Source organism: Fringilla coelebs (genome assembly GCF_963513975.1).
Source record: "Fringilla coelebs genome assembly, chromosome: 16".
NCBI classification, from domain to species: Eukaryota; Metazoa; Chordata; class Aves; order Passeriformes; family Fringillidae; genus Fringilla; species Fringilla coelebs.
Window position 1 is genome coordinate 3,359,904 of NC_140042.1, and position 27,204 is coordinate 3,387,107.

The following is a 27,204-nucleotide window of genomic DNA, read 5'->3' on the forward strand; positions in this document are numbered from 1 at the left end:
GTGTTATGAGAAAATCATGCTGTTTATTTTACAATGTGAAATTACTGTTTTAAGTGTGTGTTTTTTCTCCCTCCCTTCCCCAGCCTTTCCTCTTCACACCCCCCTCAACCCGTCTTGTTACATACATCAGTCTCTAAAAACCAAATTGCTTAACCAATTTCTGTTCATCATTAACAAATCTTCATTTACTGCTCTCCTACAGTAAAATACCACTGCAGCTTAGCTGTTAAAAGCAATGAGAAAACTTAGTATTCTTAACTGGGTTTGGGTTTTAATTCAGTGCAGGTAAAAATTAAAAGAATCTTTTGGCTCCCGTTTTATGTGGCATCAGTAGTATTTAAATATGAATGTATTGTTTGTTTTGGCTGTGGAGTTGTGTATGTACACGTGTGGTTGTGTGTGTGGGTATATACACACATATACATGCTCTTAAAAATGTCAATTAGAAAAGATATTTTTGACTTTGAGCATTTTTTTCCTTTACCCTCTCTCAGCATTAACAGAATTACCATTGAAGGAAAAAATGATTTTTTAAAAAAAATGTCTTTTTCCCCCTTGCTAGCTAAAAATCACCTTTAAAAAATTGAGGCTTCAATTGTGTAAAGACATCTGTGCGTAGTTAATTTTAAACCCACACATAGTTTGGGTAGAGTAGGAATAAAACTTCTGCTTCCCATTAAATACAGGCACCAGTCTCTCCAAGGAGCCGTACAGATGGACAGAGAGCACCATGCCACCATGGCCAGAACTGTGGGGACTTACTTTAGAAGCATGTGGGCTTGGAGCAGAGCCCCAAATGTCTTCTTTTTGCTTCATTTGTTACTTTTTGTCCCTTGGAAAATCAGAAAGAAGAGGAGCAGGGATTGTGTTGTGCATGTGGAGTGGGGTTAGCAAGATCTATCCTTGCCGTGAGAGGTGGAGGAGGATAGATCTGTGCTGTGAATGTGTTAAAATGGGGTTATTTTCAGGCTGGAAATTGTATCTCCTGCAGATAAAAATGTAAGTGTTGTGGTAAAAATGCTGACAAGGGACTGTCTTCAGTTGTCTTTCCCTAGTGTGACACCGTGTATGAGCAGGAGGTTACAATAACCACCAGGCACCTCACTGTGTTCTGTATTTTCTGTAGCCTGAGGAGCAGCCACTGCCATCCTGCCTTTTAAATCTGTTTTACCTGAGTGCCTCTGAAATACTGGAGCTGCTGGGCACCCTTTTGCCCTTGCACATGCAGTGTGTGAGTGCTGAAGGAATGGTGCTGTTGGGCAGTCAGTGGGGCTGAGCCAATGGGGCTGGACTGGTCATGGATTTTCCTGCAAAGTTTCCCCTTTTTTTCCTCCTCATTTTCCTCCCCAGCTGCTCACTGAGTCACTCGTTGCTCAGCCAGCTCTCAGGTCTGGCATGAGGGGCTGTTCAGGTTGATTTTTTATTTTTTCCCCATTTTTGCTGAAAATTGCTGAATTTCAGTGCTAGATGGGATGATGGAAAAGGTCTTGCTACCCCACAGGGTGTCCCTGAACTCAGGCATGGTTTTTCTGCTTTTCAGGCAGGTGGTTTTAACATCTCAGAATAAAGTTCATCTGGATTTGTTTTCTCTTTGGCAAAATGTGATGTAAAAACAGCAGTTGTGACCCGTTTTCTGGTAGGGAAAGGAATCTGATCCCAGTTTGCTGTGGATTTTTTTTTTTTTTTTGCATGTGGTTTTTATGCAAGGAGTGAACAGGGTTGTGAATTTCTTGGTATTGACTGCAGGACTGTAGGTTTGGTAGCATTTTTATATCACAAGGAATGAGTCTGAGCAACTGAAATGGGGAAGGAATTTTTATGCAGTTAAAAATTAGTATTCTCTGACTATCAGCTGTATGCTACAGAGATAAACCATCCATGTTTAAGAAAAGGCAAAAAAAGCTGCCAGTTACCTTAGTTGATAAAATACAAGGATGAGAACATTGTTTTCTGATATTCCTGTTCTTTCTAATATCATGGAAAAATAACACTTGTGTTATTGTATTTTTTTTTCTGAGCAACCAAGTGTTGAGGACGTTTTTATCTATCCCAGAGGGCATATGTGAAAAGAAAAGGATTTTCATGTTCATTCCAGCTCATTTTGAAGGGATCTGGTTTCTCATTTGGCTGGGTTTCAGACGCAAGGATAGTGGCTGGTAGGAGCTGGGGAGTGGGCTCAGAACAGGGCTCCTGCTAGTGGTGGAAATTTTCCAGCAGCCTCAATGATCCTACTTAAGCCCTCAATTTCAAAAGAAATTAAATCTCTTTTCCAGATGCACTTTTTGCAGTCAAATATATATTTTTTTATAGATCTGTGTGCTCATATATGTGTGTATAAGTGTGTGTGTGTGGTATATGTGCATTTGTGAAGTGGCTTGCTCACCAGCACTCACTGGATGAGATGCTGTTAAAATTAATTGCCTCTGAGCTGCTGACACTCTTGGGAAGCGCTGTAGGGAGGGAGAGGTGCCACTCTCGGAGCATCTACCCCCAAAATACCTGCTGTGTACACACCTAGAGGAAACCCTCAGCCCACTGCTCTGCAGGTGTCAGCTGAGGCAGGCAGTGAGGCTGATTTCTTTGCCAGAATTAGATTTTGGCTGTGGGCAGTTCTTCCTGCCTGTGCTGAGCTGGGCTTCCCTATCCTGAGGTGTAGAGAGGGAAATGAAAGGCATGGAGAGAGTTCTGAGGCAAAGGGTGCAAACACTGCTCCTTGTCTCCAACACTACCTACACTTTCCTCCCTTATGCATTCCAAATCCATTGCTTTCGAATTATTATTTCTCCCCCCCTCTTTGCATTTTTTCTTCCTGCCCCTTCTCCTCCCTGTGTTCCCCTTGCCTCCCGCCATGGCACAGGCTGCTCTCTGGTATTCCCCTTCCCTGCTGATCTCTGGTTCTGATTACACTAATGGATTTCATTATGGAGGAAGTTTTGGTGGGCGGGAGGGGAATCCCACAGCTCCCAGGTCGGGATTTTCAAAGGAATTAAGCTTTTAATTCCTCCTGAAAGCTGTAGGGAAGGGGTGCCTGGAATCCTTTTCAAATCTGCCAACACCCTGCTCTTCCCTCCCTTGCCCTGAGTGGGTCGTCTTTGCCGTAGCCTGTATTGCTGTGTCCTCCCAGGGTGGTGGCAGGCAGGGTGACACCGGCTCTATGGCTGCAAGGACACGTGTGTGCCCACGGCCAGCGTCTTGTGGCTCAGTGCCACTTTGGTGGGCACAGAGCAGCAGGAGAGTTGCGGTTCGGGTTGGGAATGTGGCTGGTGCACGACTCCCTGAGGTTTGTAACGGGCTCCCTGTTTTCTGCGTGCCAGATTCCAGCTCCGAGGAGGAGGACGACGATGACGAGGAGGAAGAGGAGGAAGCAGAGGACTATGGCACGGATGGCACAGACAGGCTGTCATCACCTGCCCTGGATGAGAGCGGCCTGGGCCTTCTGGCCAGGTTTGCTGCCAGCGCCATGCCCAGCCCCATCGTTCCCCCTCCGCTTTCCATCATCCAGCTGGAGGCCAAGCAGAAGGCGAAGAAGAAGGAGGAGCGGCAGAGCCTGATGGGTGAGTTCCATGGTGTTGCTGTGGGGGCAAGGTGGAAGCTTTGGGAGGTCCCAGCTGTGCTGCAAGAGAGCAGGTTGTGTACCCAGACACTGAGCTGTCCTTTCTTTGCTTTGACAGCTTGGTCCTAGTGCTGAAGATGGGGAAAGTGGCTGCTAGGGAGACAAAAGCCAGTCATGGACATGGCAGGTTAGCAGCTGCAGGCGTGGCTTCCCTAGGGACAGCTGTGGCTTTGTCAAAGTTTCCTCTTTTCCTACTTGGCAAATTCTCAACAAGACATGCTGCAAAGGCAAGCAGTGGGGTGCTGCATCCCCTTGGACAGAGTGCAGAAGGCAGTGAAGTGCTGTTAAATTTTAGAGAAGGAAGCATGTGCTAAATGCAGCTGATCTTGCATACCCAAGGGAAGCACAGACACCCAAGCAGAAGAAAAACTCTTACCATCAGCCCGTCCCATTATCTTCCTTATAGAAACTTGAAACAAGCATTCCTTCCTCTGCTCTTGTGTTTGCAGTGCCAGAATCTGGGTTTCTGCTATGCCTCTGTCTCAGTTTCAATGTGTTGGGAGTTTCATTTCTTCCCCTCCCCATGCCCTGCTGCACCAGTGCCCATTGGTGACATTGTTCCTGGTCAGACAGATCTATATGGGTTCCATTTATAAATTCTCTATTAATATTTATTAAGTGATAATGGAATTTATAGCATGCTTCAGAATGGAAAATGATGTCCTCCTCAGGAGCCTGGCTTGTTTTAGCACTGTTTCCATGCTATATTAGGCTTTTGCCAACTTGTTCCAACAGCCTCTGCTAAGAATTTATTGTCTTGTAATCTGCCCTCCTTGAAACTGGAAGCATCTAGAAATTACCTCATGCAGTACTGAGAAAGGAGAAGGAGTGTTTTAATTTCCAGCGGGTTTTTCATTTTGAGCTTTGCCAGCTTTGTTTTTTACATGCTGGCTCTTTTTCTCTCTGTGCTGGGGCTGTCTCAGGGGAAGAGGATTGGATAGAAGATGAGAGCAGTTTCCTGCAGACTGAATTTACCCAGGAAAGTGAGTGTATTTGAGAGAAGGACCAAGAGAAGATGCTTTCCTTGCTTGTGCCATGTATATTTTCATTTTCCCACATGCCCGTGTTGCTGGGTGGGTAGGTGCTTCCTCAGTTTCTCTTCTGCCCCTGGAAACTTGATCTTGCTTTCCTTTATCAGGTTCAGGGGAACACAGTAAAGGTGGGGAACATCTTGGCAGTATTTCAGGCCTCTGGGTACTGCTGTGCTTATGGTGCTGAGCAGAAGCCAATGCAAGGGGAATTCCATTTGCCACAGACAAAAGATCATTTACCTGTCTTGACTTTAAGGTGACTCCTTGAGCCAATAAAAGGATCTGTGGTATCTGTTGGCCAATGGGAAAAAATAAGGCTGAAATTTGGGTTTATTCCATTTGTTAAAAGACATTGTTCTCCTGGAACAAAGGTGAAACTGGAGAGGGGTCCCACCAGGAGAGAAGGAGGGATCAGCTTGTGGGGTTTATGCTTGGTTTCAGCTGAGCAGCTCCTTTTTGAGGAGGGGTGTGTTAAAGTATATTTTCTCTTCAGAAGTTCCCTGCAGGGTTTTGCCTGTGGGAGAAGGGAGAAAATGGAGCCAGGGAACATACTGAACCACACTGCCTGAATTGTTGGGCTCTGGTTTGGAGCAGGGCAGGCTTACTTCCAGGGAATTTCCACAGTGTTTCATGGGTCAGAAATGGAGGTCTGAGGGATGTGGGGATTGGAAAGAGGAACAAGCAAGAGCTCTATTGAGCAGGCACTGCATCTCCCATGGAGCCCAGAAGTTTCCAGCAGGATGTGTCCCCTCTTGGCTCAGCCAGGGCTTTGACTGATGGTTCAATCCTTTGCACCTAGGGACAGAGTTTGAGTACACCGACTCGGAGAGCGAGATCAAGATCAGGAAGAAGTCTCCGTCAGGGCTGCTGCGCGGGAAGAAGGGGCCGCTGGAGCCCAGCAGCATCCCGCCCAGCCAGGCCCCCAGCAGCCTTGACTCCGCATCTGGGAGCGCTGACAAGGCCAAGCTGGGCTCTGAGAAAGGCCGCAAGCTGAAGAAATTTAAATCCCCTAAGGACTTGAGCTTTGAGTTCGGGCTGGAGGCCAGCGATGATGACCTGTGGAACCGGCGCCGCAGCGAGCGGATCTTCCTCCACGACGCCACCACGTCCTCGGCCATGCTGACATCCACGGCCCCTGCCAGCTCCACCCCTGTCTCCAAACCTGGGCGCTGTGGCAAGGGGGCCCCCATGAGTCCCAAAAAGGAGGGCAGCAAGGGGAAGGAGAGGAAGGAGCTAAGCAAGGTGAGGAACGTGCTGGCCAGATTGGTGTTGGGACGCTTGGGAGCTGAGGGTGAAGGGAGGGCAATAAACTCCACTAAGGTAGAGGAGAATTGAGTCCTGTCTCAGCAGTTGTTTGGCTGCCCCTTGTCACCCCTGTCAGCCCCATGTACACCCAGAGGCTCTGTCAGACTTGGATCTGACTTGCAGAGAGTAAAAGCCTGTCATGTTTGAATGGGGCTGGTTACTTCTGTCACCCTCCATGTCCTGAATCCATTCTGTTTGGGTGGCCAGAGTTGATGATCCTGCATTAAAACAGATCCTGTGAAATCTCTGTCTTCCCTGTCTCTCCCACTCTCTGCATGAGGTTGTCCTCTTGCTGACCTGTGGCCCCCAGACTGGCCTTTAAGGCTGTTCCCCTTTTACATGGTGACTTCTGAGGTCTGTCCCTGGCTGGGGGTGACAGTGGTCTCTGGGTTACTGGCTTTTCATCTAAGCTGAATGCTTGGCTCCCTCTGGTTCCAGTTCAGTTCATGGCAGTGTTATGGAAGAGCACTGATGGGGAGAGTTGCACAAGTTAGTTGTGACATGAGGCCAACTGGGATCTTCTTGGAGCTCTTTGGAGAGATTTGATGGGCAGAAGTTGCTCTTCAGTGTAATGAAACGCTCTTCCCAAAATGTGTGAAGCCAGAAAGGAGAGCTGGGAGATGTAGGATGTGATATGGGCCGTGAACTAACTGCTGGCTGAACATAATCCCACCTGTGCATATCCTGTCTTGCTCCACCTCTTCCCTCTCCTTGGACGCAAATCTTTACCAATCTTCTCTTTACTGATGGAAATGTTTTGTTTTTATTTTTAGCAGCGGAAGAAGGGTAAAGAAACGCCCTGCTGCTCCTCCTCCTCATCCATGTCTCCTCCTGGCATCCCCAGCTCCCCCTCTGATGTTCGGGTCAGCCTGGCAAGTGCCCTGGGCTCCACCAAGAAGAGCAAAGCTAAGGTGAAAGCCAAGGAGGTGAAAAAAGAGGTGAGGGACTGGTTCTAGTGTGGCTAGACTGGAGGGTGGCTGGCAGAGCACCTGGACTGTTGCAGTGTGAGGGAGGGAAAACAGAGGTGCAGGTTTTGCTGGGTGTGTTACAGGCAAAGGGCTGGTTTGAAAAGACTAAAATCCAAGGAAAACTCTCTGATAGGACCTGCTGCTACCATCTGGTGTTCATTTGCCTTCATCCCCCAAATTAGTGAGCAGGCAGGATTTTCTCCAAGGCTGCCACGGGGTAGAAGGAGAGCTTGTATGAGCAAGGACCAAGGAGATGGGGATGGAGTAGCCTTGCTCAGCACTGGCTCACAGCTGGTTCCTGCTCCACTGCTGTAGCCTGTCATCTCCCATAACACACATTGCTGTCTTTTCACATGATTTCTGTGTGATGCTTATGGTCTGTGTGTAACAGCAAGGAACATATCATGGAGACTGCAGAAGAAATAGGAACAGCGCCTTGATGCCTGTTCAGGGAAGGCAGAGGCTCAGGAGCACTGTGGTGAATGCAGAGCAAAACTACAGCTCCACAGCATCTCTCCCAACCTCTAACAGTGAGGATGTGGGGAATAGCTTTTGGTCAGCTGCTGGTGATACTTGGGGGATGAAGGCAGCAAAAAGTCTGGGTACACCCACTTAACTCTCTGTCCAGAGGATGGAGACAGGTTTGTCCCGATATCCTCAGGTTATTTTTTGCTGGAGGGAGGTGAGATGGGATCAGGCTGTTTCTTGTGGTGATCCAGCTGATGTGCTGCTTGCTGTCCTGCAGAACCGAGGGAAAGGGGGAGCTGTCAGCAAGCTCATGGAGAGCATGGCAGCAGAGGAGGATTTTGAACCCAACCAAGACAGCAGCTTCTCAGAGGATGAGAACATCCCACTGAGCATGCTGGTTGAGAGGCCACCCACACCAGGTAAGGGCAGGATTTTATAGGCAGGGGAGCTGGGCAGGTTTCCTAGGACTGCTCAGAGGTCAGCTGTGCTGCTTTCACACATTCCTCATTCAAAGCCATGAGCCTTTGGGGTGGAGATACCACATTTTCAGTCAATTCAGTAAAAACGAAGCCTGATCAGCATGGCTCACTGTGACATCTAGTTGAAGCCCAGTCTCTGAGTTGCCCTATTTTCATTACTGGTATGTTATTATTACCAAGAGAGGGTACAGTGGTGCAGGGAATATGAAGTTTCCTTCTGCCCTCACTGTCCCTTTCCCATGTGTGGTGCCCTCTAATCCCCATCTTTCTCCCACACCTCACAGCTCCCCGCTCCTGCATCATTGACAAGGATGAGCTGAAGGATGGCCTGCGTGTCCTCATCCCCATGGATGACAAACTGCTCTATGCTGGGCACGTCAAGACAGTGCATTCACCAGACATGTGAGTTCAGGGGCTGCTGTATCCACCTGGGATCTGCCAGAAAATGGGGACATAGCTGCTGCTCTGATTGGTTTGGGGGTTGTGTAGAGCTGGCTGCCCAGAGACTGACAGTGTCTGGCAGGGAGGGAAGGAGAGTCCACTCTGGTTTATCAGCACTGAGGGAAATCCAATTATCTCTCATTAAGTGCTCTCACATCCTCTCCCATCAGAGGGAGGCGTTACCTGGGGGGGGGTGGTGACTCCCATGTGCTGTCTCTGACCCAGCCTTTGTGTTTCAGATACCGGGTGGTGGTGGAGGGTGAGAGGGGGAACCGTCCCCACATTTACTGCCTGGAGCAGCTCCTGCAGGAAGCGGTATGTGCTGCCAAAGGCTGCCTGTCCTTGGTGCCCATGGCCTGGTCTGGGGTGGGGGAGGCTAGCTGGAAGCTCTCTTTTCCTCCAGCTGCAGGGATGTGCTGGTCCTGCCCCATGGTCAGTGTGGGCTGAACTCTCCTTGGTGCGCTCGCTACCCCACTGGCAGCAGGCACTAGTCCTGTGTTCCAGCAGGGGTGGTCCTTTCTTCCTACTGTGAGCACACAGGAGGCCATTCCCCAGCAGGGGAACTTCCCTTGCCTTCTCCAGAGCTGCTTTGCTCCATTCCAGCTGCAGTGGGATGGTCTGTGCTGGTGCCAGGGTGGTCAGTGATTGCCTTCCTCTTGCCCTGAGCAGATCATCGATGTGAAGCCCCCCTCAGTGCGGTTCCTGCCCGAGGGCACGAGGATTGCAGCCTACTGGAGCCAGCAGTACCGCTGCCTCTACCCGGGGACAGTTGTCCGAGGTAAGGCCACCCTGGCTGCTCGGTGCTGAATCTGGGGTGTCTCAGCCCTGTTTGTCCTTAGGGATGTCAGGCTTGTCTGGGGAAGCCCTGACCTCTGCTGTGAGTGTCCTGGAAGTCAGAGCCTGGCTTGTTCTCTCCTCCAGGTCATATCCCTCTCATTAATGATGCAGATTTAGTAACATCCTGCAGGTTCAGGAAGAGGTTCGAGCAATTTAGGAGCTAAAATATATCAAGGACATTTAATGCATTTCAGAAAGTCAGAATTTATTCCAGGCATCAATTATTTCTGAGGCTATGGAGGTTTCTAAATTACCTGCACACTCACAACTTTGCTCTGACACCAAACTCTCCAGTCTGATCCCATTAAAAAGTTGGTGAATGGCTCAGGGCAATTCTCTCATGGCTGGTCTTGTCTTTGGGCTCTTGGTCATAACACATGTGTTAAAAGGAATAATTACTTATGATGTATAAACCAATAATGCTGATGCAAGAAGAGAGGGTGAGAACACAACTTGTTTCTCTTGGAGAAAGAGAAAAGCAGCAGTTTATGCTGGCTGAGAGTAGTTACAAAATGCAGGCTAAAAAAAAGATATTTCAGGGAAAGGAGAAAAGTGAATTTCTGCAAGAATAAAGGGAAATAGTGGAGAGAGGTGGGAGGTCAAACTGGAATGGCTGTAATGTTCTGGAGCAGTGCTGTTGATGGGGAATTTCACACGGAGTGGGCTGGTTTAGTGTTATCAGGGACTTTCCATTGCAGAGTGAGCCTTCTGTGCCCTCCCTGCGCAGCCTAGGAAAGGTGAAGTGGATGCTTTGCAGCTGGTGCAGCACCCCTGTCTTTCCCCCTGTCCCTAGTTCTCTTACAAGGGGTTTGTACTCTGATATTTGTTGTAATCCCATCTTCTGCTCCCCCATCCCACAGGAACCCTGGATCTGGAGGAAGATGGTGATCTCATCACAGTAGAGTTCGATGACGGGGACACGGGACGCATCCCACTGTCTCACATTCGGCTTCTCCCACCTGACTACAAGATCCAGTGTGAGTCTTGCTGTTCAGTTTTTTGCAAGACACTTCCTGCTCTTACATATGGAGTTTTGGGCTGCTTTCCTCAAATTTTGGGGCAATTTCACAGACCTTTAGTGAATCAATCACAAAGATTGCACCATCAATTACAGAATGCAGAGCTGGGGTGGGATTTCACCCATAAGGAAAAAGGCCCAGTCCCTATTGCAGATTTAGTTGGGACACTTTCACTCTATCACATCTCTGTTTTCTGTGTTATTTGACTGCATTTGAACATCTCTTTGACGTGTTCCAGGTGCTGAGCCTTCTCCTGCCCTTCTGGTGCCCAGCACCAAGCGCCGTAGCCGTAAATCCAGCAAAGACACTGGAGAAGGAAAAGAAGGAGCTGCACTGGGGTCAGAAGAGCCTGTGTCAAAGGGCAAAGGGCGAGGGAGAAAGCCAGGTGTCAAGGCCAAAGCTGGTAAGTTGCACACTGCCAGGCCTGGAGCTGAGGGAATCCTTGCACAGTTCCCCACTGTTCTCCCCAAGTCAGAGCTGTTGCTTGGAGCAGGATTTGGGTGAGGACGGATGCGTTGCTTGAGTGCAAAGCACACATGCATCTTGCTCTGCTGTGGCTATAGTTTATAAGAGGCTGGCTTGGAAGCTGGCCTGTGCTGTGACAGCCTCCTTCTGTCAGTCAGCGATGTGGAGCAGTGTCCTTTTCTCAGCTGAGCATCTCTGCAGCTGCCGATAGAGCCAAAGGTACAGGAGATTTGTAGTTTGGTTCTCCTGAAGTTGAAGCAGCACCTCTGGGCATTGTCCATCACTTCTCACAAGTACTGGCACCAGGCCAGGCTGTTCAGTGAGCATTGAGGACACCCCCTGTGCTCCTTTGGGGGTACCTGAGCAGGCAGGAACAAGCCATGCTTGGCCAGAGACCAGTCAGCACTGGTGTCTGGTTGTGTCTGAGCTAATAAAGCCCATCTGGAGGGATAACATCTTGTCTTTGTGTTTCTTCCCCTGTGCAGAAGAGGCTGCCTTGCCTGAAGAGAAGGATCAGGTGGAGTCTTCACCTGTTACCTCCTCAGTCCCAGAGAAGCCAGCCTGCTTGAGCAAGCCAAGCATGAAGGGCTCACGAAAATCACAACCGCTGCCGACTGGAGGCTCTCCTGCTCCCACAGAGGAAAAGCGGTCAAAAGCCAGCAAAATGAAGATCTCCACAAAGCTGCACAGCCCCCCCCAACCCTCTTACCAGCCTGCTGTGTTTGGCAGCATCCTGGGCACGGAGCCCTACAGCGATCTCCCGGGAACGCTGGCAGCCTTTGGATCCAGCGATGCTTCGGTGTCCAAAGCCAAGGCCAAGAAAGGGCGGCCCACGGAAGAGACACAAGAGTTTGGCACCATGGTCAAGGCTCAGAGGAAGCATGACAATGAAATCCTGATCAAGCTGGACCATGAGGGTGTGATGTCTCCAAAGACAAAGAAAATGAAGGAGGCGATGAGGATGCTGGAGGACTCGAACCTGGCCAGTCGCAGAGATGGGAAGAGTCTCTTGGGGCTGGGTTATTCTGCTGCAGTGAGTGTGGAGGGCAAGCAGAAATCTTCCCGAGCCAAGGTGGCTGAGGGAGACCCTTCCCCTGCCAGCTTTGGAGGAAAGTTTGATGCCTCAGCAGAGAGCCTTGCTGCCTCAAAGGACCAGGAAGAAAAGGCAGCAGCTCCAGCAGGTGTGGAGGAGTCTGAAAGCAACAGCAGTGACAGCAGCTCGGAGTCAGAGGGAGAAGAGGAGGCTGAGAAGAATCAAGGGGAAGCCCAGGACAGCAGCTCAGCCAGCTCAAGAGCATCCACCCCTCTGTCTTCCTCCAACTCCTCCTCTTCTTCCTCTTCTAGCAGCAGCTCCTCTTCATCCTCATCTTCCTCCTCTTCCTCCACCTCATCAACCTCTTCTTCCTCAAGCTCCAGCTCTTCTTCCTCCTCCACTACGGATGAAGATTCCTCCTGTAGCTCTGACGACGAAGTAGCTGAGGCCCAGCCGAGTTCCTCGGTGCAGCAAACCCTCCCACCCAAGCAAACCAAGCAGGCAGGGAAATCCCGGGCGTCCTCCCACCCACAGAGCCGGAAGCAGCCGGCGCAGCAGCCGGTGCAGCAGCCGGCAGCGCCGCAGAGCGGCAACAAGAGCCGGCCCAAGAAGCGCGAGGGCATCCACCTGCCCACCACCAAGGAGCTGGCCAAGCGCCAGCGCCTGCCCTCCGTGGAGAACAGGCCCAAGATCGCTGCTTTCCTCCCGGCACGGCAGCTGTGGAAGTGGTTTGGGAAACCCACACAGGTAAATGCTGTGTAGTGCTCGTCACTGGTTTTGCCTTCTGGTGCCTCTTCCTGGGGTGGTGGAAGTGCTGGCGTGGTGTGTCCAGTGTGCAGGGAGATGGGGGTTGGCTTTCACTGTGTTGAGGAAGCCATTCTGTGTGGTGTATCCCTCTGCCCCAATTCCTGTGGGAATACTGCCAACAGCAAAGGGATGCATGCAGAACAAACAGGGCAAACATTGGTTTGTAGAGAAAATGTGGGTGATCCCTGGCTGACCACTTGCACGATGTTCTCTTGGCAGAGACGAGGAATGAAAGGGAAGGCCAGGAAGCTGTTCTACAAGGCCATCGTGCGGGGCAAGGAGATCATCCGCATCGGAGACTGCGCGGTTTTCCTCTCCGCCGGCCGCCCCAACCTGCCCTACATTGGCCGGATCCAGAGCATGTGGGAATCCTGGGGCAACAACATGGTGGTCCGAGTCAAATGGTTTTATCACCCAGAAGAAACCAACCCTGGGAAGAAACTCAATGAAGGCAAGGTAGGCTGGTCTCCTTTGCTGAGAGGGCTGCAAAGCTCCTTGCTCCCTTTTGTTTCCACCGATGAGAAAAACACCCAAAGCCCAGTTTTTTACTGGTACCTCCCATTCTTTCATCTTGTGAGGGCTGCCTGTGGTGTGGGCAAGTCCAGTGTTGGCCCCTTGAAGAAGGGAGGGGTGGGTTTCTTTGTATTAGGAAATGAAGACTTCTGTGTGGATACAAAAAAAAGTGTCAAGAGCCAGATCAATCTTTAAAGTGTAGGAAGGATGGGCTTGGTTCTCAGAAACACTGAATTTTGCACGTGTGCAGCTGGTTTACAGCAGGATTTATTCCTAGTGGCAGTGGGCAGGGGTTGAAGGTCCAAAAGCACATGTGGTGGGCAGGAGATGATGGCATGGAAAAACAACAAATTCACCAGCTTTTCATTTCTGTTTCCTCTTTTCTTCTTGGGCACAGCGCTGGGATCAGAAATCGGGCAGGAGTCTGGCCACAGCTTTGCAGGCATCCAACCAGAGGAAGGACTTTATGGAGGTTGGTGAGACTGGGAGAAGGCTGGGAGGGAATGCTGGGTGCCCTGTAACAAATAAATACTGCTGGGAAATGCCCCCTCAAACTTCTCTGGCTCTTGCTTTTTGCCTCGGCTGCCAAGTCGGCAGTGCCCAGGACTTGGGATGGATATTTCTGGGAGGGTGGAATAGCTGCAGGTGCTTGGTGGGGGGAAAAACAGGGAGCTGGTATCCAGCACCTATCTTTGCATTTGCATCCTTGAAATGAGGATGGCACGCTCCTGGCCTCCATGTTTCCCTGTATGTGCACTTGGCAGCTGCAGCATCCCCATCAGTGGGAGCCGAGTGAAAGCCAGGGCTCAGGTTCAGTGGGCTGGAGGGATTGTCCAGCCATGGACCACCTGTGCAGATTCCCAGTGTCCCTCCCCTGGGCTGGCTGTTGGGATAAGTGAGATGTTCTTGAGTGTGAGCCGAGTCCTATCCCATTATGATGGGTGTTTTCCCTACTTATTGAAGATGATGCTGTAAATGCTGTGTGTGATCTAATGGCCCCTTTTTTTCCCACCTCCTTCCTTCTCTTCCTGTTATGCAGAGAGCCCTCTACCAGTCCTCTCACGTGGATGAAAATGATGTCCAGACCATCTCACACAAGTGTCTTGTTGTTGGTCTGGATCAGTATGAGCAGATGCTAAAGACAAAGAAATACCAAGACAGTGAGGACCTCTACTACCTTGCAGGGACCTACGAGCCCACCACGGGCATGATCTTCAACACTGACGGGGTCCCTGTCATCTGCTGACCGCCCAGGGGACACATGCCACCCCCTGGGAAGGGATGGGACAAACCTGAGGACGTGCCTGTTCAGACGACATGATTGTTTCTTTCAATGCTCATTTCTGTGTCACACTACAGACAGGAGAGCGCGAGAGACGCGAGGAGGAAGGAGAAGGCTGAAGAAAGGGGTTGGGGAAGCAGTTACAGGACTTGAGGAAGATGCCGTAGGGGTGGTGGTGGTGGTGCTTGAACCCCGAGGCTCTTCTGGAAGTGGCTTTAAGTAAGGTGACACTTGACCAACTTTTCCCTTCCTCCTTTTGGTCCAGGAAAGCACATGGGTCTCGTGATCATTTCACCAGCGGGACCCCCCCGGCAGGACGGATCCCTTTTGTGTCATTTTTCCCCATCAGTAACTCGGAAGCCGCCCGCACGTGGAAGGACCCTCTTGCCTTCTGCGAGCACTCCTCTCCGTCCTTATATTCCCTTTCCTGCTTAATTTCGCATGACCCTTTATAGGAAGGACAGGGTGAAAGAGAAAGGAGATGAGTCTCTCTCAGCGCCTCGTCTCAATCCTCTCAGCGCCTTTTTGCTGTTCCCTTTCCCTGGAGGCCCCTCTGGCAGCGTGTGGAGCACGATGGGGCAGGGCTGGCTCCAGCACAGAGATGGCAGAAGAGAATCCTCTGGCCTGGGAGGAGCCAGGTGGAAGAGGAGCCAACATCCAGTCTTGGACGCTGCCTTCCCACTGCCTTGAACAAACAGTCTGAACCCTCTGCAGCTCCGCACCCCTTCTGCCTTGCGAAGGAGGGAGCAAGCAAGTGGCAAAGGGGGTGACACGTGGCAAACTGAGACCTCATGTTAGAGTGTGCAGTGAAGGGGCAGGAAAAGACTGGGAAAAGCTGCTGCTTGGTGCTTGGAGGAGAGAAGATCAGAGGCCACTAGATTCTGGCATCCCTCACCCAGCTTTACCCACCATGCCTTTCCTGTGCTGAGCCGTGGAGCTGCTGGGAAGCCTTGCCCATCGTTTGAAGGGAATGGGGGCAGCGTGTGAACCCGTCTGTGCCTGCTCACGGCGCTCCCACAGCCAGAGCCCCGCTGCCACCTTGGGCGCAGGGACTGCACCGTTCAGCTTCCTCCAGCCACGGAGGAGCTGACTCCCCTTGGGCACACGCCACTGCTGCTCCAGGGTTACACCTGGCAAGAGGGAACACTGGAGGAGAACCTGAGGAGAACGACGCACCATCCTTGCACTTAAAACAAAACTCCAAGAGACGCACTGATCTTTGCAACTCCCGACTCGCACTACGGATCGCCGGGACGTGGAGCGGGGCCCGGCTCGGCCCAGGCTCCGCTGGGGAGACGCTTAAGCCAAGGACAGATTGGAAACTCTCCACCCTGGCTGCGTACCAGAGACTGGAGGCCGGGGCTCAGGGGTGAGCCCCGCAGAGTTACCCTCTTGTCCTTTAAACAAACCACATGGTGCTGAGCTCGTACCATCTCCACCCCGGGCCACCGGCGCCTCGGCACGGCGGACAGTGACGGTTCTAGCCTGTACAGTTTTAATGTACCAAAAGACTCTTTAGCCCGCCTGTATTATAAGTCTTTAAATGGATTCAACTTTTTAATTATAAATATAAATATAAATATATATATATAAATATAAACTTTTTAAAACTGTGAAAAAAATTATGAAATTATAAAAAACAAAAAAAGAAAAAAACCCACAACGGCAGAAATGAACACAGTCTGACGTTTAGAATATTATTTTTTATTTCCTGTTGGATTGTGATTGTAAATGATCTGGGAACAGGCACACCCCCCACGCTCAAAGTGTACTGTACTTCTAGAAGCAAATTGTGTGAGCATATTTTAAAGAGCGAGAGAGAGAGCGCGCGAGAGAGATTTTATGCTAATGTTAAATAGAAAGCACTTAAAACCCACTGCCTTCTATGGAACACAAGGATATTTCAGACAATCGAGAGGAAAGGAGAGCCAGGTTTTTGTCTTTTTGTTTTGTTTTGTTTATGTTTTGTTTAAAACAATTTTTTTGGCATTCTGTTTGTTGGAGAACTCCGTGTGATCTTTTTTCATAAAAAAAAAAAAAAATCTAATTGAAAAAAAGCAACCCAACGAAGCATCTTTCTTTGTCTCGCTTGTCCTGACCCCGCAGGGTTTTTCTCCCCTTGGTGGCAATGATGGCTTTTTGGCTCAGCCCCTGCCCTGGAGAAAGACACAACCCAGGTGCCTGGTGGCTTTTTGGGGAGAACTCATCTGTGTGAGTTGGTGGCACCGATGGACAGGACTGGACACTGGAGTAGAGATGTCTGCTGGACAGAGCCTTTGGCCTGGAGGTGTGAGTCCTCCCCCTGCCACCGTGCTGAGGGCACCATGTGCTGAGGATGAAACGCTGGATTTGCTCTTTTTTGCTGTGAGCTGCACTTCATACAGGCAGGAACTTGGCACAGCCAGACCCTCCCGTGCTGTGGGGGCCAGGTCAGGGCCAGGCCTGGCACTCGCTGGCTCCTTGGGCTTGATTCCCTGGGAGGTGGCACCCGCCAGTTGGCACAGCAAGGTGCAGCTGGTCCCAAAACCTGGTGTTGGCACCTTCTCCTGATGTTTTCTGCTCCTCTTGGCCTGTTCCCTCTCCTGTGTGCTGCCCACGGCAGGTTGCAGGCTGGCAGGGGTTTAGTGTAACCCAGTGACACGTTCAACCACCCCAGGTGACAAAGGGGGCCCTGAAGATGGAGACCAGCACAAGGGGCACCCCAAAACCCAGCAAGACAGGCAGCAGGCACCACCCCTCTGTGTGTTTGCCTGCCCAGCCCATCACCAGCAGTCAAGTGCCACCCACACACTTGTGTGTGGCACAGCTAAGGACCAGCCATTGTTGCAAAGACATTTTTTAATCAGCTTCACTTACATCCTGTGCAATAAAACTTGAAGCTCAGCAGTGGCCTGCAGGTGGCACTGGCAGTGCTGTAGCCTTGGGACCCCCCCTCTACCCCTTGCAATGGAGCAGGTTCACAGTGTGGGGTGGGGGGAGGCAAGACCCTGCCTCTGTTGCAGTTAGGGGGGGTAAAACAAGACACAGTAAAAAAAAAAAATCTTTTTTTCCCCAACCGTATGATTCGCATATTTAGGGAGGGACTGTGATTTCAAGCCATTCCTGGTGGAAACCTGCAGCACCGTCAATGGAAATCGAGACCCACCTTCCCAGAGCCATGGGAGACTGAAGGAGTGCTTCTTTCCTCTCTTGCTCCTCTTCTTCCTCACCAGCCCTCCATCACCCTCCTCCCCAGTGCTGGTCCTATTCCCTTTGGGATTTGGCAGTATTTTCTTCCTCCTGTCAATGGCTTGGCGCAAACAGAAGATCCCCAGCCCTCACTGGAGAACTGCACATTGCTGATGGGGAGACCCCCAAAAGCAACAAGAACTGTCCCCTGGGGTGGGAGGAATGTCACCCCAAGCAGTGGCCCTGCACAGTGCCTGGCTGGGCAGCACAGGCCATTTGGGAATGCCACAGCCCTGTGCCAACAGGATGCCAGTCCTTGTCCATGCCGGGGTGGCTTTCTGGCTCCAGGCTCCCTCCTTGAGGAGGGATGTGGGGCGCTGGGGACCACGGTGGGAAGCAGGTCCCTCCTGTCCCCATTGCCCTGCCCCAGGGCTCAGTAGCCCGAGGTAAAGGAGCCGTTGGAGGTTTCGGTGTAGAAACAGCTGCTGTGGGAGGTACTGGTGAGGCTGTAGGCAAAATAGGCCACGGCCGAGCCCAGCGTCAAGCCCGTCATGTAGGACACGGTCATGGTGTTCCCTGTGGGAAGGGACAGGGGCTGTCAGGGCGCTCTGGCCACACCACGTGGGGTTCCCGGGAGGGCTCGGCCCTACCTGCCAGCTCCCGCTGCTCCGGGCTCACTTTGCCCGCGGCCAGGATCATGGGCACGCTGCCAAAGTAGCCGTTGGTGATGCCCATGAGCAGGGAGAAGATGCAGGGCCAGGCGGGGTGGCCGAAGGTGGGCTGCCCGTTGGGGTAGACACACATGATGAAGAGGGGGATGAAGACCACGCGGAGGCAGGAGTAGACGAGGAGGTGGGTCCCTCTCCAGTCGTAGGGCAGGGCAGCCAGGATCTGCAGTGAGGGCAGAGGTTCTGCTGGGGGGAGGAGGAGGCTGGGGAGGGCCCTGCTGTGCCCAAAATGGGGCGACGAGGAGATGAGATGGTGGAAAGACCAACTGCTGTGGGAACCCAGCCTTGGCTGTGCCGGCGAGCACCAGCCACACACTTGTCAGACCCCTGTGGGTGGAGATGACCCTTGGGGGAGCCAAGTGGCTTAGAAAGAGGGCACCAAAGCAGGACAGACGCCCACTGGGCTGGCACTGCCCTCTCTCCTACCTTGCCGACGAAGTCAGAGAGGTTGAAGATGGCCATGATGAGGATGGGGAGCCATTCCCCCAGCGTGCAGTTGTGGATCTCCGACTCCAGCCCGGGAAAGAGGCACAGTGTGATGAAGTAGGTCATGGCAATGGAGAGCATGTAGGCCCAGATGAGGCGGGACACGACGTAGCGGTAGAGCAGCATGTCTGGCAGGAGCAGGCAGCACAGCTCAGCCAAAACTGCAGCCCAGCCCCCTTGCAGAGCTTGAGAGCTTTGTCTAAACCCCAGGGTTGCCTTCCAAAGGTGAGTTTGCCCCATGGTTTTGAGCACATCATTAGGAAAGGGATCATAGAATCATGGAATGGTTTGGGACGGAAGGGACTGTTAAAGACCATCCAGTTCAAACCCCCTGCCATGGACAGGGACACCTTCCACTATCCCAGGTGGCTGCAAGCCCCATCCATCCTGGCCTTGGACACTTCCATGGATGCAGGAGCCACAACTTCCTTGGGGAAGTCCCAGGGCCTCCTCACCCTCACAGGGAAGAATTTCTGGATAATATCCCATCTAATCCTGTCCTCTTGTCAGTTTGAAGCCATTTCCCTTTGTCCTGCCATTCCATGCCCTTTTCAAAAGTCCCTCCCCAGCCCTGGGGATGATCCTCCCCCATAACTCTGGGTCACCAATCATTTATCCCACCCCACGGGCATGGCATTCCCTTAAGCCCACCACTCACCTCGGAAGCTGGGCCAGCTCCTCTTGATCTTGGGCCGAGGGACATCGAAGCGCATGTAGGTGCCACTCCCAGCCAGCTCAGCCTCGGGGCCGGGGCTGCCCCGCGGGGAGCTCGGCTGCCCCTGCTCCCGGTTCTCCTGGATGAGGGGAGAGGGGACAGCAGTGCCGAGATGCAGCAGCAAAGAACCCCCGGGGCCGGCAGGAAAACCCACGCTTGGCTTACAAATCGGACGTCCTCGGAGGTGACGTCGTGGTGGACGCGGTAGCCGGTGCTGGCCCCGCGGCCCTCGGGGAGGCCCTGCCGGGAGCTGTCGGTGTAGTAACGCACGAAGCGCGTGCGCTTCACCAGGAGGTGCAGGATGAAGCAGGTCAGCTCCATGCCGATGGAGATGAAGAAGAAGATGACGGTGTTCTCCTTCTCGTCCGACAGCAGCAGCTTGGTGAAGATGCGGCTGAGCGAGATGATGACCCCGGCGGTGCCTGGTGGCGTGGGGGAGCTGTCAGTGCTGGGCCCCGCTGAATCCCAGCTCGGGGATTTATCACCCCCTGCCGTGTGGATGTGATGCTTCCCAGTGTGGAGGAGTCACCAGCAGTGATTTTGGGGTGATAAAGCTGCTGGCAGACATCCCTACCCCCAGCCTGGCATGGCAGTGCAGGGACTTAGAAACCAGTAAACTCCCTGGTTTGCTGGGGAGCACCCTGGGGTATCCCTGATCTGCTGGCTATGCTGAGGCCGGTGGGGACCCAGGTGGGGCTCACTGGGGCCCCAGGAGAAGGTGTGAGTCCCTGTGGTGGGCTGTGGACAAGGTCAGTGGCTGTGGGTACTTACTCTCTCCTGTCATCACTCCCTGCGTGTAGCGCTTGGGCAGCAGCCCCGTGTAGCCGTAGAAGCTGGATTGCTGCACTTCAGGAGAGAGGCACAGAGGGGAGAAGGAGGGATTATTGCTGCAGCCGAAACTCCGGGAAGGGGGAAGAAATCCCAGAGGGAACCCATGTGCTGTGCCAGCTGGGAGCTGCTCCTTCCAGCAGCCTCCTTGCTCCAAAAGCAGGAGGGCTTCTTTTCCCCTCCCTGGATGCTCCATTGTGTCTGTTCCCACCCAGAGTGGCCACCAGGTGTGGGGGCTTGGCATGCCACCATGGTGGCCCAGATCAGCAGTGTCAGTGACCAATGCACAGTTTGGTTCTCCTGGCCAGTCCCAAATGCCTGGACAGCCATGGATGGGATGGGGAAGGGACCTGAGGGTTACAGGGAGCAGAGCAGGAGGCTGTCCCAGGAGACCACAGCTCGGGGATGGGGCTGTTTCCCTCCCCCACCTGCCATGTCCCAGCCCAGCTGCTCTGCCACATACCTGTGCAGCCAAAGGCCACCACCCCGACAGCCACCAGGTTGATGGCGTAGGCTTGTCTGCGGCTGAACAGCTCCAGCCACACGTCACAGATGCTGACGAAGAGCAGGGGCCCCAGGGCGAAGAGGTAGCCTGCGAGGAGGATACAGGGGTGGTGGCAGAGGCACAGCATGGGGACGGCGCTGCCTGGGGGTGCAGGGACCCCACTCACCCACGGAGATCCGGGTGTGCAAGCTCAGCAGCTCCACCAGCGCGTTGTTGAGGATGACAGCCACCAAGGCCACCAGGATGTAGGTGAGGCTCATGTCAAAGACAATGGAGGTCCCTGGAGAGAAGCAGGTGATGGGGGGACAGGAGTGGGATTGAGCTCTCTCCAGGTTTTGGGTGTCAGGGATGTGCTGGAGCTGCTCCAGACCTACCTGGGTATTTATGGTGCAGGTAATCCACGTCGGTGATAAAGCTGTTGTAGGGCAGGAGAAATCCCACCCCAGCCAGCAGCATGGCAAAATAAATCCCATGGTATCGATCCTGGGGCTCAGGGTCCTCAGAAACTGCCCCAGAAGAGGAAAGGAAGAGAAAAAGACGTGACAGTGGCACTGCTGCACCCCTGGGACCCACATGAGACCTCAGCCTTGAGGCGATGGAACAGCTCAGCTCCCTGTAGATGTACAAATAAACAGCCCCAGCTCTGAGAAATTCCTTCCCTAAATAAAGACATTTCAGTGGAGACCCAGGAGGCAGGAAAATATTTGGGCTTTGGGGGTCTGGTGAGTTTTAATTACAGTTAAAAAAGCTGAGAGCCAGGCAGTGCAGGTAACAGCACAAGTCAAGGAAGGGTCAGAGGTGGCTGTGGAGGTGGACAGGGCTGCCTCAGGATGTGGAGCAGGGCTGGGGTGAATCCCAGGAGTGTCCCTGTGTCCTGCATGGAGAAAGAAGAAGCTGCAGGCTGGGGGTGAGCCTGGCAGGAGAACCAGTCCTCAACCCCTTGCCAGCCTGCAGAGCCCACCACCATGGGAAGTGCTGGTGGCCCCCACGGGTACAAAAAGGGATGAAAAAGGGCAATATTGGGGCATTTCAGGCTGTTTGTGGCTATTAAACCCACCCCAGGAAGCTCCTAAGCGGGTGGGAAAGCAGCAGGGACCCTGGCTCTGGCTGTGGGTCAGGTTGGGCTGTGCCTGCCCTCACCTGGCTCCATGAAGGTGAGGACACCCTTGGCCTGGCTGCCCCGCTGCAGCTCGTCCTCCTCCAGCTGGTAGCTGTCGAAGCTGAAGCTCATCACCACGTTCCCCTCCGGGGTCACCGCCGGGCTCAGCTCCTTGAAGCGCTCGGCTCCCACCGAGCCCATCCTGGCCACCCTGAGAGGAGGGACAGCAGTGACAGGGACACCCCTGGGTGATGCCAGGGGTCTGCAAGGGACAATGACACGTGGCTGGCCCTGAGCCTTCTCCACCTCGCAGTTCTGATGGGTTTTTTCCACCTGGAAAGATGATTTCCCCCAGGCAAATGGGATCCACCGACCTTCTGAGCAGAAGTCTGGCTTTGGGGTGGTGAGCAGTGCCCGTGGGGACCCACTGAGCCTCCCCCGAGGCACAGCCTGGCTCAGCACCTCCCTGGCATGCTACCAAAGACAAATGCCACTGTGATTTCCAAAAGCAATTAGAGAAATTAATGGATGGGATCCACCCAGGGAAGGTGGCTGCGGGGCAGGTCCCGGCTGCCTCGGGAAGCCCTGGCTCCCTGCAGGCAGCACATTTGCTCTGCTTTTTGCCCTTTTCAGCACCTCTGGTGCCTGGGGCTGGGGCAGAGCTGCTGGGCAGACACACTCCTGCAGCTTTCAGAGAGGGGAGGGGATTTGACCCTGCTTTTTCCAGATCTGCTTCTCTGGGGGATCAGAGCCAGCACGGACCTGCCAGAGAGACCCCAGCATCACACCTGAGGGGCCACACAGAATGCACCCCAAAATGAGCTCTCCAAATACCCGACATCCTCCAGTGACCCCACTGGAGCCATCCACGGCAGGGTTCATCCCTGTGGTTCAGCTCCAGGGGGCTGCTCTGAATTCCTTGCCTGTCCCCAGCCCACCTCCTGCAGATCTCTCTGGCATCCAGGGGTGGTGATGGTGAAAAAATCTCCTCCAAGGCAGCAGGTTGAGTCAGGCAAGGGAGGAAAAATCAATGACAGTGATTTCTTTGGTCTCCCTGCCAGACATGGCGTTTGCAGCAGCAGGGAGGTTTTCCAGCTGCCAGTGTGTGCTGGATGCTGGGTCCTAAGGAGAGGGACAAACGTGGTGCCCACAGACCCTGTGAGTGAGTTCCTGGAGCCTAAAATGCTTCTCTGTTGCAGGGGCAGGTGCACAGGGCAGCACTGCCCTGGCCCCGGGGCTGTGCTGAGGTCACAGCACTGCTGGGGGGTTGGATGGAGTCCTCCTCCCTCCGTCCCCATGCTGGGGTTCACCCCAACACCCCCATCCCAGAGCAGACCAGCCCAACAGGGCACGTTGTCTTGGGGGCACCGCTCCACCCTGCTGCTCCCAGGGGAGCTGTCTGCAATCCCCGTCACCCGCACCCTCCTGTGCCTGCTGCCACCCCAGGCAATAAAACCCAGTGGGGAGCGTCTCCCGGGATGCCGGACAGCCTGTTGCAGGGTTTTTCCATAGCAGGAATCCCAGCTGGAGAACACAGCAGCTGGAAAAGCCTCGTACGTACTGCGTGTGGCCCAAAGTTGCCGGGGCCGGGAGCGGAGCGGGATGCGGGATGCGGGATGCGCCGCACAGCCGCGGCGCTGGACCAGCCCCCGGCGCTCTCCGCCTCGCTCCCCCGAGCATCCCTGCGCTGCCGTCAATTGGATTTTCTCCTCCCGCTGGATTTACATCCGTCTGCCCCTACGGATTTACACCCTGCGGCCCCAGTGTGGGGGTGGGAGCGTCTCTCCATCGCGGGCAGGGGTGGGAGGTCTCGCCCGAGAGGAGCCCTTGCCCCGCTGCCCCCCGGCTCTGCCTGACCCCCGGGCACCGCAGCCCTGCTGTTAGGGCACAAAAGCGGTTTTTGCTCTGGCAAAAGCGTCCCCCGACATCTTGCCAGCCTTAAACGGGGGGAATTCAGTAACCCACGTCCCCGGTCTGAAGGAGAAGCTCCTGGCCGGGCGGAGCGCGGCCCCGGCCGCGCCCGGGGGATGCTCGGGGGAGCCGGGAAGATGCTCAGTGGGGCCAGGGCGGGCAGGGGCTCGGAGCTGCGGCTTCCCCTCCTTTCCCCCCGCTCCCCGGCGGTCCCGGCCGAGCACAACAGGTCGCGGCGGTCCTTACCTCTCTCCGCCGCGGCGGCTCTGCGGCACCGGCGCTGGCCCTCCCCGCTCAGCCCCGGCGGCCGCCGGGCCCCGGCCCCGCCATACCGGAGCCTCCGCCGGGAGGGGGCCGGCACCGAGTGCGGCGGCGGCGCGGAGCGGGGGCGGCCCCGGGTCTGCCTCCCCCCGGGTCTGCCTCCCGCCCGCCCCCCGCTCCTCCCCCGAGCCCCCCCCTTCGGCCCCGGGGCCGCGGGAGAAGCGTTCCCGGTGCTCGCCCGCACCCCTGCCCATAGGCACCGCCTATAGGTACCGCCTATAGGTACCGGCTCGAGGCGCCTTGGAGGGATTTCGGAGGTCCGGAGCTAATTGCCAAGAGAGATTGATTAGGAAGAAAGCCCCGGTAATTTCATCCAGGGCATGAGCTTTTCAGGGAGAGGGTCATTCCTGCCCTGTGAAGGGTTTTGTCTAAGAGGGGCTGATGGAATCAGGATGGATGGATGGATGGATGGATTGCAGCTCTGGTTAACAGAACACAGCAATCCCCCAGCTTTTTGAGGAAACGGCCAGGAGGGTCTCTGCTCCCTTCCAAAACCAGGGAATGGAAGCAGAGGAGGAAGGGAACCAGCAACATGGGGCAATGTAGATAACTGTCCAGGGAGAAAACGCGTATCCTCAGGGTGGGGGACCCAGGCCGGGACTTCGTGGGTGTCCCCACCCCTCCTGGGCTGGGTGAGCCGGCCCAGGCTCCATCAGGGGGATCTCCAGGAGCAGCAAGGCACAGAGGGGGGACTCAGCAGGTGCCCCCTCCCAGCGACCTGGGTGAGAGCCCAGGGGGACCATCCTTGGGCTCTGCCCCTGGAGTGTGTGAGGATGGAGGCAGCGGGAACAAGAGAAGGAACCATCCCTGCTCCAGCCCGCGGCTGCACCGCGCCGGGCTGTGAATGACAATCTCCTCGCAGTCAATAAATGCTGCGTTGTGTAAATCAGCGTGTGGGGCCGGGGATGCGCTGCTGCTGCTGTGGCCGCCAGAGGAAATGAGAGACAGCCGCCTGCACCACCTCCTGCTGCCGGGAGCGGGGCTGGGGAAAGGGGCTCCTGCAAATCCATCACAGGGAAGAAAACAGGCCAGGTGGAAATTTCCATCTTTTCTCCTTGGCTGAAATAGCCGGAGTTTGGCTCAAAGTGCACCTGACTGCTGTGCCAAGCACGGCCTGGAGCTGGGGCTCAGCCTTCCTTGCTCCCCTCTGAGCTGAGCACCTGCACAGCTCGGCCCTCTGGTGCAAACGGGGATTTTTTGGGCCGTTTGCTTTGGCACATTTGTTCATCTCTAATTTCATAACTTCACCATAAAATCTCAAAGCACCTCACTCCCCTTGGGGTACATCCCATTGCTCTACACCAGACTCCATCACCCTCCTTCAGGGAACCTTAGAAATGTGAAAACCACCGGGGGGTGAGTGTGGTAGGGGTTCCCTGGCCGTGTGTGCCGCTGTTGGCGCCCAGACAGGAGAGAGCTCCACGAAAAGAGCAGAACGAGCTGCAGCATATGGGCACCCGCCTTTTCCCAGCGCTCGCCAGGCAGCATTACTCACCACAGGGATTCCCCCCGGGAGCTGGCTCTCCAAAGCCCCAGGAACAAGCAGGGGTGGTCCTTCAGAGATGACCAAGCTGAGGGGAGAACATCAGCTCCCAAGAGGATGTGGTGTTCTCTGAGCCTGGGGAGATGCCACAACCAAACACCTGGTGGAAAGAGCAAGCTTCAACGTCCTCTCTGAAACCTCAGAATCAAGAGATTTCAGGGGACAGGGCGGTTCCCTTCTGACTGCTCCTGCTCTAGGTGTGACAGAGCCATGCTGGGATACCCAAGGAAACTGCTACAGCTTGGGGCTCTACAGGGAGATGAATCCACCAGGGTGAACTTCACTGGGTGCTTTCCCCAGTCCCAAGGGCAGCGTTAGACACAAACAACACTGTCCCCCCCTCCCAAAATGCCCAAGGTGCCCCCTGAGCATGGGCAGGCTGAGCTGCCTCTGCCTGACAAGGGTATGGGGGTCCCATGGGCTGCGCTCTCCTGGAGTTTTGCTGGGCTCTTCAATTTTTTAAGCTGGCCCTGAATAATTCAGCTTCCACATAGTTGGCTCAAGGTTGCCGAGCTCAGATGCTCCTTGGGTTTCTGCTTGACCCACTTTAACAGCCAGGAAAAGCAGCCAGGCATGGTGCTCCTGGTCCCAGGCATGCTGGTCCCTGTGGCATGAGGGACATCCCTTACACACAGCCCCAGCCTTGAGTCTTTCCCCCACAGTCCACATCCAACAGCCTCATCTCTCACCCACCCTGCAGATTTTTAGAGGTATTTTTTCCTCCTCCCCTTCTCCTGCCTCTCCCTGCTGTCCCGTGGCTCTCAGCACCAGTGGGTGCATCCCAGCAGGGTTTGCAGGATTACAAGGAGGGATTTGCTTGGCTCCATGAACCAGCCAACACCCTGTGGCCACCTCTCTCCTTGCTATGCAGAGCCTCACCTCACTTCCCAGGAGCCTGGATGAACATTGACTAATCCTGCCGGCAGAATAAGAAGCTGCTGATTCATTTGGCTCCGAGATGCTGGATTAGGACCATCTCCAGAAATGTCCTGTGTTGTTGTTTTTCTCCTTGCCCTTCCAGCCGAGTCAGGTTTTATTAATCATTGCTGTTGCAGAGGGGAGAGGAAGGAAAGACCTTTCAGTTCTCTGCACACCAAAAGCCTCAAGCCAAGGCTTTAAACTCTTGGGGACCATGGGAATGGGCTGTCCCTACTATCCCCATTCCTGTGGGCACAGCCATGAGCTCCTTAACCAAGCTGTGCTCACCCTGCCAGGCTGCCCTGCTTATTCTGTGCCCAGTGGGTGTCCCCACCCTCTGCACCAGCTGGGGTGGGTGACACTGAGGGGGGGGTCAGGCAAAGGGATGAAACATCTGCACCCCCCTTCCCACACCCCCTGGCTCAGTGCTCCCAGGAGCGCTGCACATCCATCTTTCCCACTTCAGGGGAAGAAGAGGCTGTTCTCAAGCCTGCAATCCCCTCTTGGAAAAGCCCCTTTAAACAGCATCCCATCCTTTGCATCCTTCCCCGGGCTCTGCTCCCAGCGCCGGCCGAGCGTGTCGTGCCAGCCCCAGGAGCATCCTCGGCAGCGGCGGCTTTGCACGGAGACGCCGGGGATTAATCAGGGATGTTGCCTCTTGGCCAGAGTCACACTCAGGGGATTACTGGGGCCTGCAAGGAGCGGGGAGTAGCCAGGGAAT

General features: G+C 54.2%; 2 protein-coding genes across 6 annotated transcripts in view; one reads left to right on the forward strand and one right to left on the reverse strand.

Moving 5' to 3' along the window:
* TNRC18 (trinucleotide repeat containing 18) overlaps nucleotides 1-16,329 on the forward strand; it is a 56,776-nt gene extending 40,447 nt beyond the window's left edge. For all 5 annotated transcript variants that reach the window (XM_084216733.1, XM_084216737.1, XM_084216736.1 and 2 more), the window contains 13 exons: nucleotides 3,315-3,554; nucleotides 5,444-5,886; nucleotides 6,723-6,887; nucleotides 7,663-7,804; nucleotides 8,149-8,266; nucleotides 8,545-8,620; nucleotides 8,975-9,083; nucleotides 10,003-10,119; nucleotides 10,400-10,564; nucleotides 11,112-12,406; nucleotides 12,686-12,922; nucleotides 13,377-13,451; nucleotides 14,019-16,329. In XM_084216733.1, coding sequence (XP_084072859.1) covers nucleotides 3,315-3,554; nucleotides 5,444-5,886; nucleotides 6,723-6,887; nucleotides 7,663-7,804; nucleotides 8,149-8,266; nucleotides 8,545-8,620; nucleotides 8,975-9,083; nucleotides 10,003-10,119; nucleotides 10,400-10,564; nucleotides 11,112-12,406; nucleotides 12,686-12,922; nucleotides 13,377-13,451; nucleotides 14,019-14,225 — 3,389 coding nt within the window. In that variant the 3' untranslated portion in view covers nucleotides 14,226-16,329. The remainder of the gene's footprint in view (nucleotides 1-3,314; nucleotides 3,555-5,443; nucleotides 5,887-6,722; nucleotides 6,888-7,662; nucleotides 7,805-8,148; nucleotides 8,267-8,544; nucleotides 8,621-8,974; nucleotides 9,084-10,002; nucleotides 10,120-10,399; nucleotides 10,565-11,111; nucleotides 12,407-12,685; nucleotides 12,923-13,376; nucleotides 13,452-14,018) is intronic.
* Nucleotides 16,330-17,862: 1,533 nt separating this feature from the next.
* SLC29A4 (solute carrier family 29 member 4) lies at nucleotides 17,863-25,542 on the reverse strand (the record flags this gene model as incomplete). The annotated part of the gene is made up of 11 exons (XM_084216217.1): nucleotides 25,518-25,542; nucleotides 21,832-22,001; nucleotides 21,066-21,197; nucleotides 20,858-20,971; nucleotides 20,650-20,778; nucleotides 20,130-20,204; nucleotides 19,524-19,780; nucleotides 19,302-19,437; nucleotides 18,584-18,771; nucleotides 18,080-18,320; nucleotides 17,863-18,005 (listed from the first exon to the last, which is right to left on the reverse strand). The coding sequence occupies exons 2-11, from the start codon at nucleotides 21,989-21,991 to the stop codon at nucleotides 17,863-17,865; spliced, it is 1,575 nt and encodes a 524-aa protein (XP_084072343.1). The 5' UTR covers nucleotides 21,992-22,001; nucleotides 25,518-25,542.
* Between the last annotated feature and the right edge of the window lie 1,662 nt (nucleotides 25,543-27,204).